The sequence below is a fragment of the Miniopterus natalensis genome, chromosome 17, assembly GCF_054644295.1.
Source record: "Miniopterus natalensis isolate mMinNat1 chromosome 17, mMinNat1.hap1, whole genome shotgun sequence".
Taxonomy (NCBI): Eukaryota; Metazoa; Chordata; class Mammalia; order Chiroptera; family Miniopteridae; genus Miniopterus; species Miniopterus natalensis.
The window spans coordinates 21,009,558-21,026,110 of NC_142097.1; the positions used below are offsets into that span (position 1 = coordinate 21,009,558).

Here is a 16,553-nt window from a genome sequence, read left to right on the forward strand (position 1 = left end):
ACAGTCCTGTAACATACATGTGGAGTATGTATGCATATACTAGATGTAAACAGATACGCCTTGTGTACATAATATCATGGACACTTTCCATGGGTATAAGTTTGTGTTATTTTTTTACTGACTGCATAATATTGCATTGGTGGGCGTCTCAGTCGTCTACTGCTTTAATCCTTCACTGATGGTTGTTTCCATTTATTTGCTGTTTACAAACCATGCTGCAAAGAAACAGCCTCGTGCCTATATAGTCCTGTCCTTGGGTGGTGCTGCTACGAAATAGGGTCCTAGCGATGGAATCTGGGCCAATGGTATCCAGGTCAAATAGTACATGCCTTTTAATGTTTGCTTAATAGGAGTGTTTCATTGTACTTTAAAGAGCTTGACCACTACATTTCTAAACTAATATGGGTATAAAAATTAGATTATTTTAACCAAAATGAAACAAGCATGACTCATAAAAATTAACACATATTTGGGTTTCCCACAAGTCTTTTGAATTTCTCCTTCTTTGGCAAAAAAAGACCCTAGCTCAGTGTACATTTCTTATAGTTACAGCAATAACTCAAGCAATCCATTTGTTAAATAACTCAGCTTTCTCAGTAGCCCTATTAACAGAACCCTGCTCCACGTGTAGGCTGGTTGTGCTTCCCTCTTACATCAGCCATTCACTTTGTGGGGCATGGATTCAGGGAAAATAAAGTACGATATACGTGTTACCACTGACAGATACGCACTGCATTTGGAAGAATGGTGAACCCTGTTTGACTGTTTCAGTGATTCCGGCTGTTAACATGCATGTGGAAAACCTGTGAAGCTTGGTAGAAATATCACTTTTCAGGTCCACATCTAAAAATTCTGATACAAGTGGTTTAAATATTCATTGCTTGTGATTTGAATATAGGTGGGTTGGATTTGGGGAAATAACTTGGCTACTGGTTAAGAACATCATCTGTAGTTATATCAGTCTAGTTTGGGAACTCAATTGTACCATTTGCTGTGCGGTCTTGGCCAAGCTGCTTAACCTCTCTGAGCCCCAGCCCCAGTTTACTCTTCGGTCAATAAGCTATACTGTCTCATTGTGAAGATCAAATAGATACTGCCTTAAAAGCACTCAGTCTAGAGTAAGTCTCAAATACGTTAGTAATTGTTATCAAGGAAGCTTGATTTATCATAAATATGTATGATGGGTACCCCTCTTAATGGTATCCATTTGAGTAGTGAATTCTCCTAGCGTGTGTACAGTATGATTTGATTTATAAAACATTCATAATTTTGATGTTCTGGAAACATGGCTTCAGTGTAAAGCAGTGTCTCTGTGGCAGCCCCTCCATTTCTCCCAGATTTCCCCCATCTCCCTCAGATTCCCTCCATCTCCCCCAGATTTCCTCCATCTCCCCCAGATTCCCTCCATCTCCCCCAGATTCCCCCATCTCTCCAGATTTCCCCATCTCCCCCAGATTCCCCCATCTCTCCAGATTTCCCCATCTCCCCCAGATTCCCCCATCTCCCCCAGATTTCTTTCACCTCCCCAGATTCCCTCCATCTCTCTTCTTCCTGTTCTTTGTCTGTTACTCCTTTTAACCAGTGGTTCTGATTTGTCAAGTAAACAAAACCAAACTCAATGCCAGTTTACATTTTAAAAGAGCATTTTTATTATTTCTCCGGGCTGAACACAGCACTGAACAGAAACCAATTAATACATATTTGTCAGTTTGATGGCTTTGGCAGCACCGCCTCTGCCCAGAAAAAACTGGTGACAGTCACTCAATTGTCACCAATCACAGTGCAAGTGAAGGGGGAGGAGAGGGTGGTGAAGGTGTCCTGAGGTCTCTTGGAGCAAATAGTCTTGAACACAGTGTGGCATTCAAAATAAGTTACAAAATTTAAATAGCATAAATAAGTGGAAATTTAAGGGAGGAAGAGTCCCAGAGTGTGGGTGTTGGCAATGACCAGCCCACAGGAGAGGTAGCTGTGCGGGTTACAGGGGTGTTTCCAAGGTTCAGGCCCCTGCTCCCTGTTGGTCCACCCAGGTCACTGGGTTCCTCAAAGCTTCCAGGCCCCTCAAGCATTCAGCTCCAGGTCGGTGATGTACTCCTGGACCCAGGCCTCGCTGGGGTCGGCACAGACCTGCCGGCCTCTTTTGGTTTGGAAGCTGTGGAGAGGGGTGGAGGGTTACACACTGAGGAGTCCGGCAGGGGAGCCCTGGGCCTGCTCGCGCTCTCGGGGAGCCCCTCCGAGGGTCCTTCTTCCCCTCTCTATCTCCCCAGGGCAGGCAGGAAGGATGGCACTTACATGACACCAGGCTTGGAGCACTGGCTGCTGGTCTCAAAATAGTCGTCTACGAATTTGCGTGGAATCTGCCGGGATATATAGGAGAAGCAGCAGGCGGTCGGGGTGTCAGCACCAACTGTAGAGGAAGGGACAGAGTGAGCCTGAGTCACAGCTCAGAAGGAAAAGAGAGATCTGAGATCTCATTCCTGAGAGGGGAGGAAAACAGCTTTGCTCAGGGAGTGGGCTGGGAGACAAGGTCACTGGAAGGCATTGGCATTTCTGCCTAGAAAAATCCCTCTGTCCTTGGCTCTGTCTGTGCCCTTCTTCCTCTTTGAGTCTTCACTGTGGGTGCCGTCTTTCTCTTTGTGATCCCAACATCCAGGAGACTGTTTTCTAATCTCCCTTCAAGAAGACATACCCAAGCAAAAGAGAAACCTCAGACATATCCCCTAAGACATTCAAGGGACAGAGCTAGAGCTCTTGGGGGGACCTAGAATGAGTTAATTGAAGAATGACACCACTGGGAGGCAGCCAGACTTGGATTCTGCCTCTGGTAAGCTCATTTGCTTAGGTCCCTACTTTGCCATCTTTAAAATGGGACTGCTACTCCCCTACCCCACCCTGGCTCTCAGATATGGGGACTAGGCTAGCCAACACCCCTTTGTAAGATAAGAACACAAGTCTCGCAGAAGAAAGCGAAGATGCTTTATAACCCTTTAAGAAGTTCTCTATTTTCTCTCGGGCTCTCAAGGCCACAAGAAAAGACGGCTGTGGTCTGACCGTGGCCAGAGAGCAGGGACACCCATAGCAACAGCTCAGACTCACATGGTGCAGAGAAGACCTGGCTGCAGAGGGCCATGGTGCAGAGAAGGACGGCGAGGGCAGCCCCGGGGACCTTCATGATGCTGAGCAGGTGGAGTGCGGGTTCGAGCGTCAGGAGAGCAGAGACGGGCGGCCACTCGCTGCTGGCTGTGTCCTTCTGCCGTGTGATGCCATCTCCCTGCTCTTTATAGGCAGCCCGGCGAATGGGGAAATGGAATCCGGGGGTGAGGTGGGAAATTTTTAAGCATAGGGTGTTGTCAGCCTGAGTGTTGCACAACTCAGGGTCCCCGGCCACCACAGGGGCTCAGGATATCCAAGAATAGCTTCTCTGAGCTATAAGTCTGAGCCCACAACGCATGACTTGTTCTGGTTTCGTATGAGGAAACGGTTTCCCCCAGAGCAGGAGGAGAGAGGAGTGTGTCTCCACTCGGGCTATTCTTAGCGGGCCCTTTCCGTAGAAACTCTGCGTGACCCCTCCCGGCCTGTCCTTCCCGCAGAGGTGAAACCTCCGAGCTTCCTCAGCTGCTCTAAGCGCTCCGAGGGGCAGATGTGATGATGTGGTGGAGGGTGGCATAGCCTCGCTTGAATGCAAGAAACTGAAGTTCGGAGTCCCCGCTAGAGGACCAGGAAGCACGGGGTCGCGGTTCCGTTCCCCGTCCATTCATCTGACAGTCATTGAATGACTAGGGCCACTGGGTTACCCGCCAGCCGAGGAGCACCAAGAAACATTAGGTGTGGGCGTGAATATGTCAGGCGGCTAAAAATATTTATACCTGTTAACTTACAGAACACATTTCTAGGAAAGTCCTAAAGAAACTAACCCAAATATGGAAGCATCTTCAACATGAAGATATACCCGATGCAGCATCATTTGTAGCTATAAAGTAAGGACACCCAAATTTTCCCCTGTCAGGAATGATAAAGTAAGTTATGATATGTCCACTGGCTTATTTCTTATTAAGCCCTTAAACGGAATGAAGTGTCATAGAATAAATGTGACATCAGTTGTAAGATGAGTCCTAGCTTGTTTGGCTCAGTGGAAATACATGCCCCAATGCAGCAATAGTACTTACATATGTGTGTGAGAGATCTATGGATGAATAATTTTTTTGTTTTTCTCTTTTTCTGGAGTTTTCTCTCTCTCTCTTTTTTTTTTTTTTTGATATGAGAATGTATTGTCTTCCTAGTCAGCTCACAAATTTACAGTCACATTTTGTTTTAAAACATTTACAACAAGCCTGGTTGGAAAGTAGGTTGTTGTCTATTGTTTAACTTTAATTTGAAAGAAATTTTTGAGAAATATACCAAAGTTTCTGTCCAATGGCCTTTGCTGAAATGGAGCCCTGATTTCCATATCTCTGAACTATTTTAAGGAATCTGTACGATATTTACATGAAGAATGCCAGATCTAAAGCAGTTTTCTTTTCATAATTTCAGTGGTGTGAAAGGGCCTACCTACTCAGTCAGGTCTGTGGGTTTCTTTCCCTCTCCATTCTTTATTATTTTACTGTTACATAAGTAATAAGCATAAATCACATTGTATAGTGAGAAACAGATTAAGTTCTGTTTAATGGTCTTTGTCCTCTAGATGCCCCTGGTCTAGTAGGAGCAGGTAGAACATATATAAACAGGTAACCACAGCACTTAGCAGAAAGTGCTGAGATTCCTGGGCGGGAAACAGATGAAAGCTCAGAATGCCAGGAGGAGAGGCAATGCCTCCCGTTGGAGGGCTGAGGAAGTCTTCATGGAAGAGCTGGAGCTCCGGGTGGGTCTCGAAAGCCACACAGGGTTTGAACGCACGTGGATGGGGTGGCCCTGGCGGCCCGGCCCAGGGGGAGGCGCGGGTGTGAACTGCTGGCTCGGAAGGAGGACAGGGCAGCTGGTGTCGCTGCAGAGCGACAGAGCAAACATGGATGATGAAGCTGAATTGGGACCAGACCAGAAGGCTTACGATTCCCCGCCGAGAGGCTGCAACAGTGGAGGAAACCAGACGTGAGCCAAGTGAGACCACACCTTAGGAATTCTGTCCCTCCTGTGTCTGTAGACTTCCTTCTCTGAAAATACATGGGCCGTGTTTCTGATCCCTATGACTGCAAATGCTGGTCTTGAGGGTGGGCGGCGAAGCAAAGGCAAGGTCAGGGGCAGTGGCCCGTTCATTGAGGCTTCAGCGCCCAGGTGTCTTCCCTTGTTACTGTCAGTTCCGAAAATGGAGTCTATCACGTGTTTCACTGGAAACTCCAGATCACAGACTATGCCTCCCCCTCACTCCCCCCCCTCTGCCAGTCCTCGCTTGAGATCCTGAATTGCATTCCCTCGTTTTCTTGTTGGGGGGAACCCCCTTCATGCTCATGATTTAGTTTCTGAGACTTGCCTTCTTGAGCCGGGCAGGGTGAGAAGGAAATGGAAACTGCTGAATCAGCCACTTTCTGATAATGAACTTTGTTATCTGCCTCCGTGATTATAACACTTAGCACATTGTTCTAATGCATTATTTATGTCATTTTCTCTTCAAAAAAAATTTAGACCATGTCCTGTTGACTTTAAACCAAATTCATCCCATGTCTTGTTAGTGGATTTAAACCAAATCCTAGCACATGATGATTATAACATGATGAATTTTCTGACATAGTTTCTATTTCTTATCATTTTGTTCTTTTGAACAAAGGTGATTTATTGAATAAAAAATTCTATCTTAGTAATTATATAGAGAATTTTAAAATTCTTATTGATTTTCCTTATGAATCCTAAAACCAGGAAATAGCCCTTTGTCTTATGTGTTTTTACTCAAATTGGAAAATAACATATGCAAAGTATGTGTTTACTCTACATATGTTGAATGAATGCTTTGAGGGAGCCTTAGGATGGTTGAATTGGTTGTGAAGAGTCTTAGAAATTTCCTAAGTGGTAAATTGATGTTCCCAGTTGAAATGATTTGCCCAGGACCACGCAGGTAGAACTGGTCTGTTTCATATTTCATTGTGGCCATTATTTAACAATACACCTCCGATGATAACCATAATGCCTGACACATAGTGAGACTTAATAAATATTTGGCGAATGAATAAACATATTGCTGATTTAATTAACAGTATGTGCTATGTCCAAGTCCCACTATGAAGCTGAAATACTAACAGGAAGGAAAGGATCAGAAAGGTCATGGAGTCAAAGTCTTGATCTTTGGGGATCAACCAAGGTCTCTTAGGTGGTGGTGGCAGAAAGTAGCCAGCAGTCACATGGTAGATCCATTACCATGGAGGGGCTTGATTGGTGTCCTAGCTTTCTGGCTCATTCCAGCCCCTTTGAGGCCCCACCTCGATCCAGCAGAGTGCCCCAGCCATGAGTACAGGGAATTCTGGCTGAACAATTCATGCTCTGCAACATCACTGCTTTGTCCTGCTCTGCTCGGCTCCTCATTGCTTCCCAAGCCCTGGCCCTGCTGGATTGGTTTCCTTTCTGTTTCTGGCCCTGCAGTTCCACTTCCCCAGTTTCCAATCTCAGCTCTCTCCCTTCGACACCAGTGGCTCCATGGATGGGTTCACTGATAACAATGCCCCAGTTTGTTCCAGCTTCGGCCTCCTTTATTCAGGTGTGGCCCAGTCAGGTTGCAGCAGGTGTGGCTCCACCTTTCCTGTAGGTAGAAACCATGTCCTGGGGCGCCTTTTCTAGCATCCTAGAGGGACAATGTCTCCATGCAACCCTGTCTCACTGCCTTTCTGTCTTCAATTCTTGTCATGCTCCTCTGGCCACTTTTTTGTATGTGTCCAGTAGACCAAGGCATACATTGGGCATTGGATTAGACCCTTTCCCCTGTCCCTCTGCTCCTCTGTCTGTATTCTCTACCCAGTAAAAGGCAGCCCCTTCTACCCAGCTTCCAAGCCAGAAACCTGGGAGTCACCCTTGGCTCATCCCTGCCCTTCACCTCCTGCACCTGCAGTAGTAACCCCCTTATGCACAATTTCACTTTCCTTGGTTTCAGTTCCCCGTGGTCAATCATGGTCCAAAATATTAAATGGAAAATTCAGTTAGAAACAAGTCATAAGTTTTAAATTGTGCGCTTCCCTACTCTGTCCCACTGAGGATGTGACTCATCATTTCTTGGTCTAACGTACCCAGTCACACTAGACCACTTAGTCACTTAGTAGCCATCTCAGTTATCAGAGTGATTGCTGGTATCACAGTGCTTGTGTTCAAATAACACTTATTTTACTTAATGATGGCTCTAAAGTGCAAGAATAGTGCTGGCAATTGGGATATGCCAAAGAGAAGCCGTTAAGTGCTTCCTTTAAGTGAAAATGTATGCATGGAGTACAGTAAAAAATACATGTAGTATATGTAGAGCTCAGTACTATCTGAAGTTTTAGGCATCTGCTGGGGGTCTTGGAACGTATCTCTTACAGATAAGGGGGGACTACTGTATTCAGTCACCAACTCTTGTACTTTGAAATTAAGTGTATCTGCTTCTCACCATCCCACGGCCACTGTCTTAGGTCAGGCCCTTATCGTTTCCCCGTTTCTCTCCATGACAGCTGTAAGAGTGTCCTATCCACTGGTTTTTCTTCCAGTTTGCCCCTCTCAGAGCTGTCCCATCATCACACAGCATCCAAAGTGATTTTGCTAAAGGGCAAATCAGCCTCTCATCTCTCTCTGTTGAAAACCCTTCAAATACTCTGCATCATTTCAAAACAGCATGAAACGGAGGCTTCACCTCTGTGACTTGACCTCTGCTTCCCTCTTTGGCCACCTCTCTTGCCACCTTCAAACTTCCTGGAAACTAAGACTCAGTCCTCTGAATTCTTTGTAATTCCTTAAAAGTGCAGGCCTCTTTTCTGCTTTTTATGAATGAGGTGTCATTGACAAGGCACAATTTCCCCTTCTTGTGAATCACAGGGCAGAGTGGAATACTATCAGCATGGGTATCTTTATTTAATTCTCTCAGCTTTCTAAGGGAAAGAGAGAAACCTATGGATTCCACTGTTTAAAGACATGCAAAATATAAAACTGAAGGACATTTTACATAACTACAGAGCTTTGGCTCTTAAGCTTTTAACATAAATTTGTAATAAGCACATTTCCCTTTTCTGATTTGCTTATGCTCTGGAGCCAGACTTCTTTGGTGTCATTTCCAAATCTGTCATGATTAGCTGGGTGTTCTTCTGTCGGTTACTTACCTGTCTGTGCTGCAGTTTCCTAAGTGTGGCAGGGGGATTACACTAATAGGATTAAATGCATTCGAGTCTAGAAAAGAATCAGGACACCACTGGCTCATGGTGAGAGCTATTCGTTAGTTACTATTATCAGTACTATTAAATATTTCAATGAATCTATTTTGCATATTTTAAAAAGTGCAGGCTTCTTGTTTCTTTGCCTGAAATCCCCACCCCCACGCTCCCTTCCTGGCTGATCACCCTTCAGGTCTCAGCTCAGCTTATAACAGAAAAGTTAAGGGCAATCTGAATGCACTGACCTAAGTAACATGGCTACAGATAAATTTTGGTATATCCATGCAGTGAAATATCACACATGCTAATTTTAAATGTCTTGAGTTTTTAATGACAGGGAAGAATATAAAGGAATGATAATAACATGTACTAGCTCAAGAAAGACTACTAAGTATCCTTCGTAAAATGCAAAACTACATTCAGAATGCTGGGTAACTTGTTTTCTTATTTATGTTCTCCTAGATTTTTCAAATTTTGTACAGTGACCATGGATATTTGCTCTTGAAAACAAAGCAAGCTAATAGAAGTTTTTACAGAAACCAGCCATCTCGTTTTTGGGAAGGCTTTTTTAACGCCTCACCAGCCCTTTCCTAGCATGTAACCCCATGCCTGACTCAGTGCCTGTTGTCATATAGCAGGTACTCAGTATAGTTTGACTGCATTATTTTCCCCTCTTTCTGCATATTCCAGCCTGGAAACAGCTAGAAACAGGTATAAAAGCACTGTTTGAAGGAAGTAAGATGCTTGATAAAGAATACCGACAGTTTTCTTGAACCTGTCAAATACTGGTGATATTTTCATCTTCTCTCAGAAATTGAGCATCCCCTGAAGTCACTGCCCTCCATCCTTGACTGCCAGAGGGCAGCCTGTGGCGGCTGTGGAAGGCCTTTCCCTTCAAGAAGAGCGGGGCTGGCTGGCTGAGGGGTGGAGTGTGGCGGCCCCGATGAACTGCTTCAACAGTTCACTGTCCTCCAGACCCCATCCTGAACCCTGCACTTTGGATAATTGTGTAATTGTTTCTTCAATCTACAGTCCCATTTTCCCCAAGCGACTTGGCCACCCTGTTGGCGTTGGCAAAGCATTTACCTCTTCTGGTTTATTCTCTTGGCAAAACGACCGTGTGTTCCAGCTCGCCGTGGATATCCAGCCTCAGAAGTTGCTTGCAAGGAATTCTCTAGCTCTAGGCATTCTGCCTCCTTGCGGCTGGTGCTCTCAGGCCCAACACCCAGTGGTCCCCCCAGCACTCGTGCATCTCACTACTCTCTAGGAGAACACAGATTGTCAAGATTGGCCACCTCTGTTTCCCACTCCTCAGCAGCTTTGTAGTCTCTTCCGAGAGTCTGGTACCTTCAGAGGTTCCCTGCATGTGCCATCTTAGAGGGTCATACCTGTAAAGGAAGTTTGGTCATCTTTGGACCAGGAGTTGGAAGACCTTGGGTCTTACCACACATCCTGTGTGACCTTGATCAAGTCTTTTAACTTCTCTAGGTTTTGCTACAATAGCAAAATAGATTGGGATCAGATAAAGCCATGGGCATGGATATGCTGGGGGAAATGAAAAGTGCCAGGACCTTTGCAAGGTCATATTACTGCTGGAGTTGCCAGTCCTGCCTGCAGCTCACAGAGGCAGGCAAAACGACAGAACAGATGTGAAAGTGCCCAGAACAGAGTTATGAGCACAGAGCCCTTTAAGGGTACAGAAGGGGAAACCTCTGTATTATCATGAGTGAGGGGAAGCGAAAGGTTCCTCTGCCGCAAGAGGGTGGGTGACCCACAGAATGCATGTGGAGCTCGCTGGAACCACTGTTGACTCCTGCTGTTACTTCTCACACCCCTGAGCTGGAAAGACTGAGCTCTAAAAGTGTCCCTTAAGTAAAACCACTGGGTATGCGGGTTGAGGGCAGGGGAAGGAGGGGGACTATCACCTCCTCAGGGCTGGGGAATCACATCTTGAGTAGAGTGTGAGAATGCCCTCCTCATTCTTACTTCCCTCAGCTAAACGGAGTTCACATCCTGAGTCCATGTCACCTGCCACACCCCTTCCCATTACAACTGGTAGTTTGGGCTGTCTCTGGACATTTATTAAACAAGTCTTTATGGAGCACCTACTGTGTACACAGAGAGAGGCATAACGTGTGCTGCATCAAGGAGCTCATTTTCCAGGGGGAGAGGCGATCATATAGATACGTTACAGGTGATATGATGGAGGTAGCTCAGGGGCTGTAGGAGCACAGAGATGCAGAATCCAGTTGGAGGGGAGGTTCTCCAGAGAATATGAACCCTTTTTTGTTGTCGTGTATTTGAAAGGCATTTGCTATCGTTCTCTATTGCCTATTGCTTAGAAATGGCCCCAATGTATAAATCTTGGAGGTCATTGATTTGCTAAACATATTGGCACAAGCCCTTTGTACTCTCGGTGTTGAATTTCACTGGTGTGACCACAACATTATTGTTGGGACCTTCATGGACAAAACATTTTCCCTCCATGAGCCAAAGATCAAATCAAGGCCAAGAAGCAAAAGTCAACAGCCAGGCTCATTGCGTGGCTCTGTGCAGACTCATCACCCACTCCTATCTATCCACGATATCCTCAGAGCCTCCCACGGCCTGAAGATCAGGGCATCCCTCATTCAGAGGGCGGTCTCCCTGTCAAGGGCCTGTCCTTAGCACACAGTGCCGCTTAGACTTGATTTGAAACTATGCGTCTACAGCCAAGGAACGCCCTGACATTTTGTTTCTACCTCTGATGTGACACTTATTTTATTCCATCTCATGGGATAGTTATTTCTGTCACTGTCAAGACCATTACTAGACTAGGAGCTCTTGGAGGGGACAGATGGGGCTTCCTTCTGCTCTGCCTTAGCTGACAAAGAGCAGATGACTTCTAATCTGGTTTGAGTGGAAATGGCATGGATACCGAAGTCCATGTAAATCCCAGGGAACACAAGACACACCCTCTTTCCCTTAAAGTAGGGTCCTTGAGACGTGCAGATGAAACCACCGCCCAGGAGAGACCAGGAGAGATGCTGGCAGAGTGATGCGAGGGAGCACAGGACGTTAGAGCCGGGACGGGGTCCTGGTGAGGGCCGAGCATGTGAGGCGAGGCTCGCACGCAGAGAAGGGGGAGCACAGCGTGGAAGGAAGGTGTGGAAGTTTGTGTGTGGGGGGGTGCGTGTATGTGTGTGTATGTGTGTGTGTGTGATGGTGTGTGTGTGTGTGTGTGTGATGGTGTGTGTGTGTGATGGTGTGTGTGTGATGGTGTGTGTGTGATGGTGTGTGTGTGATGGTGTGTGTGTGATGGTGTGTGTGTGTGTGTGTGTGATGGTGTGTGTGTGATGGTGTGTGTGTGTGTGATGGTGTGTGTGGGGGGGGGTGTGTGTGGGGGGGTGTGTGTGTGGGGGTGTGTGGTGTGTGTGTGTGTGTGTGTGGAGCGTGTAGATGATGGTGGGCGCTGCGGACCCCCCAGCGCCGGGCGGCCTGTGCTCGCCCCCCCCCCTCCCGGGGCGAGCAGGGGTCAGAGAGCGCTGAGGGGTGGCGGTCTCCGTCAGGTCTCCTCAGGTCTCCTCAGGTCTCCGTCAGGTCCCCGTCAGGTCTCCTCAGGTCTCCTCAGGTCTCCTCAGGTCCCCGTCAGGTCCCCTCAGGTCCCCTCAGGTCCCCCTCAGGTCTCCGTCAGGTCTCCTCAGGTCTCTGTCAGGTCTCCTCAGGTCTCCTCAGGTCTCCGTCAGGTCTCCGTCAGGTCTCCTCAGGTCTCCTCAGGTCTCCGTCAGGTCTCCTCAGGTCTCCTCAGGTCTCCATCAGGTCTCCTCAGGTCTCCTCAGGTCTCCGTCAGGTCTCCTCAGGTCTCCTCAGGTCTCCGTCAGGTCTCCTCAGGTCTCCGTCAGGTCTCCTCAGGTCTCCTCAGGTCCCCGTCAGGTCTCCGTCAGGTCCCCGTCAGGTCTCCTCAGGTCTCCTCAGGTCCCCGTCAGGTCTCCTCAGGTCCCCGTCAGGTCTCCGTCAGGTCCCCGTCAGGTCTCCTCAGGTCTCCGTCAGGTCTCCTCAGGTCTCCGTCAGGTCTCCTCAGGTCTCCTCAGGTCTCCTCAGGTCTCCGTCAGGTCTCCTCAGGTCTCCTCAGGTCTCCGTCAGGTCTCCTCAGGTCTCCGTCAGGTCTCCTCAGGTCTCCTCAGGTCCCCGTCAGGTCTCCGTCAGGTCTCCGTCAGGTCTCCTCAGGTCTCCTCAGGTCCCCGTCAGGTCTCCTCAGGTCCCCGTCAGGTCTCCGTCAGGTCTCCGTCAGGTCTCCTCAGGTCTCCGTCAGGTCTCCTCAGGTCTCCTCAGGTCTCCGTCAGGTCTCCTCAGGTCTCCGTCAGGTCTCCTCAGGTCTCCTCAGGTCTCCGTCAGGTCTCCTCAGGTCTCCTCAGGTCTCCGTCAGGTCTCCTCAGGTCTCCTCAGGTCTCCGTCAGGTCTCCTCAGGTCTCCTCAGGTCTCCGTCAGGTCTCCTCAGGTCTCCGTCAGGTCTCCTCAGGTCTCCTCAGGTCCCCGTCAGGTCTCCGTCAGGTCTCCGTCAGGTCTCCTCAGGTCCCCGTCAGGTCTCCTCAGGTCTCCGTCAGGTCTCCTCAGGTCTCCGTCAGGTCTCCTCAGGTCTCCTCAGGTCTCCTCAGGTCTCCTCAGGTCTCCTCAGGTCTCCGTCAGGTCTCCTCAGGTCTCCTCAGGTCTCCGTCAGGTCTCCTCAGGTCTCCTCAGGTCTCCGTCAGGTCTCCTCAGGTCTCCGTCAGGTCTCCTCAGGTCTCCTCAGGTCTCCTCAGGTCTCCGTCAGGTCTCCTCAGGTCTCCTCAGGTCTCCTCAGGTCCCCGTCAGGTCTCCGTCAGGTCTCCTCAGGTCCCCGTCAGGTCTCCGTCAGGTCTCCTCAGGTCCCCGTCAGGTCTCCGTCAGGTCTCCTCAGGTCTCCGTCAGGTCTCCGTCGTCCCGTCCTCGCCCTCCCTGGCCACGGCCCGCCCCGCTCTCCGGGCCCGTGAGCCTCGCCTGGCGCCGCGGGGTCAGGTCTGGGCTGCAGCCCGGAGGGCAGCTGCGGGCCGGCGGGCTCCGCGTGGGCGCAGGGAGTTCCCCGCGCGTGGCTGGGAAACACCCGCAGGCTTGGATTACACGTTTCTCCGAAACACAGGTAAACTCAGAGCTCACTGCCGGGTCCAGCCAGCCCCACTTAGAGCTAGAGGAACACTATTCTTTCCCGGTCACAGCCGGCGTTCAGTGCTGTTTTATGTCAGTGTCAGGCGTAAGCGCAGTGATTTACGAAGGTGAACCGGCGAAGGGAGTAAGAGGCACAGCTGGCGGCACAGCAGCCGGGGCGGGAAGAACCGCGCGGGGAAGGCAGGCGGCGCCACGGCGAGGGCTGCACGCGTCGGGTGGGCGCCGGGCCACTGGGGCCCTGTGTGAACCCGAGAGGCGGCTCCTTACCTGGGCTCCCAAGCCCGCTCCTGCCGCTTCCTCCCCTTTGCTGGTGCGGGCCCGGGTGAACCCACTGAGACCTCTGCTGCTTCCCCCGTTCCCTCCTTTCCCAGGACAGGCTGCCCCAAGCTCCCCTCCCGGGTTCGGCCATAGGAAGATGGCCCTGTGGGTGCGGCATGGTCCCCAGTGGGCAACAGTTTCTCTCTGTGGTCGCATTCTATATTTGCGACGAGGGGCTGAGAAGAAAATGGATTTTAGAGTCAGAAGAATCTCATTTCAAACCTTGGCCCTGCCACTTAGGATCACGGCCTTGAGGTCATCAGCGAACTCTCCTCTGTTCTGCGATTTTGATTGTCTCCGGGGCTTAATCACACCCCAGCTCAGGGTGAAGGTGGGATTTGATGTCGTGTGTATAAGGCAGCTTGCCCAGTGCCTGGCACATAGTAAATGTTCAATAAATAAATAGGCTATTGTCCTGCTGGGTCCTTCTGCACATCCAATGCTGGACTCTTGATGCCCAAGGAGACATATAAGGTCACTCAGGACACTAAGGTCACTCAGCCCAGCAGAAGGAGGTCCAGGATTGTGACGTGGAGTCCTGGCTCCCCCTTCCTTCCTAAGGCCGGGCCTGTGCCAAGCCTGGAAACGCTGACGCGAAGCCTCCAGCATCTGGAGGTGCCAACCACCGAGCGCAGCATGGTTCCCGTCTACACGCTCCTTCTCGCAGGTGTGAATGCTGCATCCTTCCTCTGGGTTCGCAGCTCTTTCCCCTGTCTGGGCCGCTGCCTTTGGTGTACCACTTCCCTCTAGGGCACAGCCCGCTTCCCCCCTCCACCTCCTCTTTCCACTGTGATGACATCGCCGTGGGGAAGAGGTGCTGTGCAGAGCTTCTCTCTCTCCGGGAGCTTCAGTTTCCTTACCGGCACCATGACATCATCTCTACCCTGGAAATTCCACTTGCCCCCCTGTGCTTCCACCTCTGTCCCAGTCCTCAGAGTCCCTATAAAGAGGGGATCCCAGCTCAGTGTCAGCACAGAACACAGCCGGGTTCTGAAGCTTCCGGGCTCTGCAGCCTCAGCTCTGGGAAAGCCTCCTCTCCGCCAAGACCATGAAGCTCTGTGTGACTGTCCTCTCTCTCCTCGTGCTAGTGGCTGCCTTCTGCTCTCCGGCACTCTCGGCGCCAAGTAAGTTTGTTAATTCAGCTGCTACTTCTAGAGCCATGGTGTAGGCAGAACCCACTTTTCTTCTGGGGCTGGTCCAACAGTGGCATCTGGGGAAGGGACAAAAGGGAGCTGGGAAGATTTTTAAGTAGCCTGTTGTTAAATGCAGTGTCTACTAGACATTCAGTGATACTCAGTTCCTGTTAAGAAATAATAACCAGTAGACTTAAGAAAGTCCCTGTTTCTCTGCGTGTTTTGGTTTCCTCTTCTGTTAAATGAAGTGAGATGTTTACTCTGAAACCCAATCTAGCTCCATGATCTTCTCTTAGGAGCCTGATTTCAAAGAGAACTCCTACTCAGGGCGGGTGGGATTGGATACAAGGGACCATAATTGGGCTCTGATGGCTGCACAGCGATACCCCTTGAATATCCTTAGCTAAAAGCCAAAGGAGCAGCTCCTTGTAGCCCTTTGGTCTCACCTCGGCCTTTCTTTCCAGTGGGCTCAGACCCCCCCACGGCCTGCTGCTTCTCCTACACCCTGCGGAAAGTTCCTCGGAGCTACGTGGAGGATTACTACGAGACCAGCAGCCTTTGCTCCCAGCCCGCCGTGGTGTAAGTATCAGCCTCTGGGCAGCTCGGGGAGGCCAGGGCGAGGGCAGGATTAGATAAGGGGCCTGTTTGGGGCGGGGAGAGGGTCAGACAGGAGGGAGACAGGTCTGAGGGCTGAAGCCCTCCAGAAAGCAGCAAAGAACAACATCATGAAGTCACTTGTCCAGTCTTGGAAGGGGGCTGGGAGGGATTCAAGGGACCAGATTGGGGGTCGGGGGCTCTGGGGAGGAAATTAGACAAAGGCTAGGAAACCAGAGAAAGTAAAAAAGAAATGTGGGCTAATTTCTTAAACCGTGCTTAGAAAACATGTGGAAAAGTTATTGCTAGGGGCACTAGGGAATGAATGGGAAGATACAGCCATATTGATTGTAAAACTCACTGGTTCGTAATCTGGGAACCGATTTAGCTGAGGCCACAGCCAAATCCACGGTGGAAGTTAAAAGGAGTCTGTTTCCAGTACCACCCCAGAAGGGTCTTCCCACCCACTAGAGCTGTCCAGCATGAACTGTGGTCCAGCAGAGGGAGATAATCTACTGTAGACAAGGTGCCATGCGATTCTAATCTATCCATTCCTCTTTCCACAGATTCCAGACCAAAAAGGGCAGACAAATCTGTGCCAACCCCAGTGAGCCCTGGGTCCAGGAGTACATGAATGACCTGGAACTGAACTGAGCTGCTGCAAGCACAGGGGCAGGTCTCCAGGGAAGGTCACCTGAGCCTGACTCTTCTCAGTGAGCCGCGCCCTCTCCACGTTCACCACTCCTCTCAGTAGTCCCCATTCCTTCTCTTAATTTAATCTTTATTATGTGTTGTTATTGTATTTGGTGTTATTTTCATAGTTTATGTTGGTTTTTTTACCAAAGGACACATGTCCCCCATGGGGATTGTCCACCATCACTGTTTCTCTGCTATTGCGGATACATGGGTAATGCAGTTGATTCTGTGTGTTTTCATAATAAAACTTAAAAAATATATACAGACGGCTTCTTTGTGTTTTAATTTGATTTGGTTCAAAGGGAAGTGCCTGGTATTATTAATAGGGACAAACTGCCATTTC

General features: G+C 49.4%; 2 protein-coding genes across 2 annotated transcripts; one reads left to right on the forward strand and one right to left on the reverse strand.

The window, feature by feature from the left end:
* Positions 1-2,058: 2,058 nt before the first annotated feature.
* On the reverse strand, positions 2,059-3,169 carry LOC107528847 (C-C motif chemokine 3). The gene is made up of 3 exons (XM_016202017.1): positions 3,094-3,169; positions 2,290-2,404; positions 2,059-2,149 (listed from the first exon to the last, which is right to left on the reverse strand). The coding sequence occupies exons 1-3, from the start codon at positions 3,167-3,169 to the stop codon at positions 2,059-2,061; spliced, it is 282 nt and encodes a 93-aa protein (XP_016057503.1).
* An 11,666-nt stretch (positions 3,170-14,835) lies between these two features.
* On the forward strand, positions 14,836-16,168 carry LOC107528848 (C-C motif chemokine 4). Its single transcript, XM_016202018.2, has 3 exons — positions 14,836-14,911; positions 15,385-15,499; positions 16,081-16,168. The coding sequence occupies exons 1-3, from the start codon at positions 14,836-14,838 to the stop codon at positions 16,166-16,168; spliced, it is 279 nt and encodes a 92-aa protein (XP_016057504.2).
* The last annotated feature ends 385 nt before the right edge of the window (positions 16,169-16,553 follow it).

Bases quoted from the DNA above. Each gene is read 5' to 3' on its own strand.
- LOC107528847 (XM_016202017.1), bottom strand. From the start codon at position 3,169: ATGAAGGTCCCCGGGGCTGCCCTCGCCGTCCTTCTCTGCACCATGGCC. The intron at 2,405-3,093 runs GTGAGTCTGAGC...CTTCCTCTACAG, and splicing joins CCAGGTCTTCTCTGCACCAT to TTGGTGCTGACACCCCGACC. The intron at 2,150-2,289 runs GTAAGTGCCATC...CCCTCTCCACAG, and splicing joins TGCTCCAAGCCTGGTGTCAT to CTTCCAAACCAAAAGAGGCC.
- LOC107528848 (XM_016202018.2), top strand. From the start codon at position 14,836: ATGAAGCTCTGTGTGACTGTCCTCTCTCTCCTCGTGCTAGTGGCTGCC. The intron at 14,912-15,384 runs GTAAGTTTGTTA...CTTTCTTTCCAG, and splicing joins TCCGGCACTCTCGGCGCCAA to TGGGCTCAGACCCCCCCACG. The intron at 15,500-16,080 runs GTAAGTATCAGC...CTCTTTCCACAG, and splicing joins TGCTCCCAGCCCGCCGTGGT to ATTCCAGACCAAAAAGGGCA.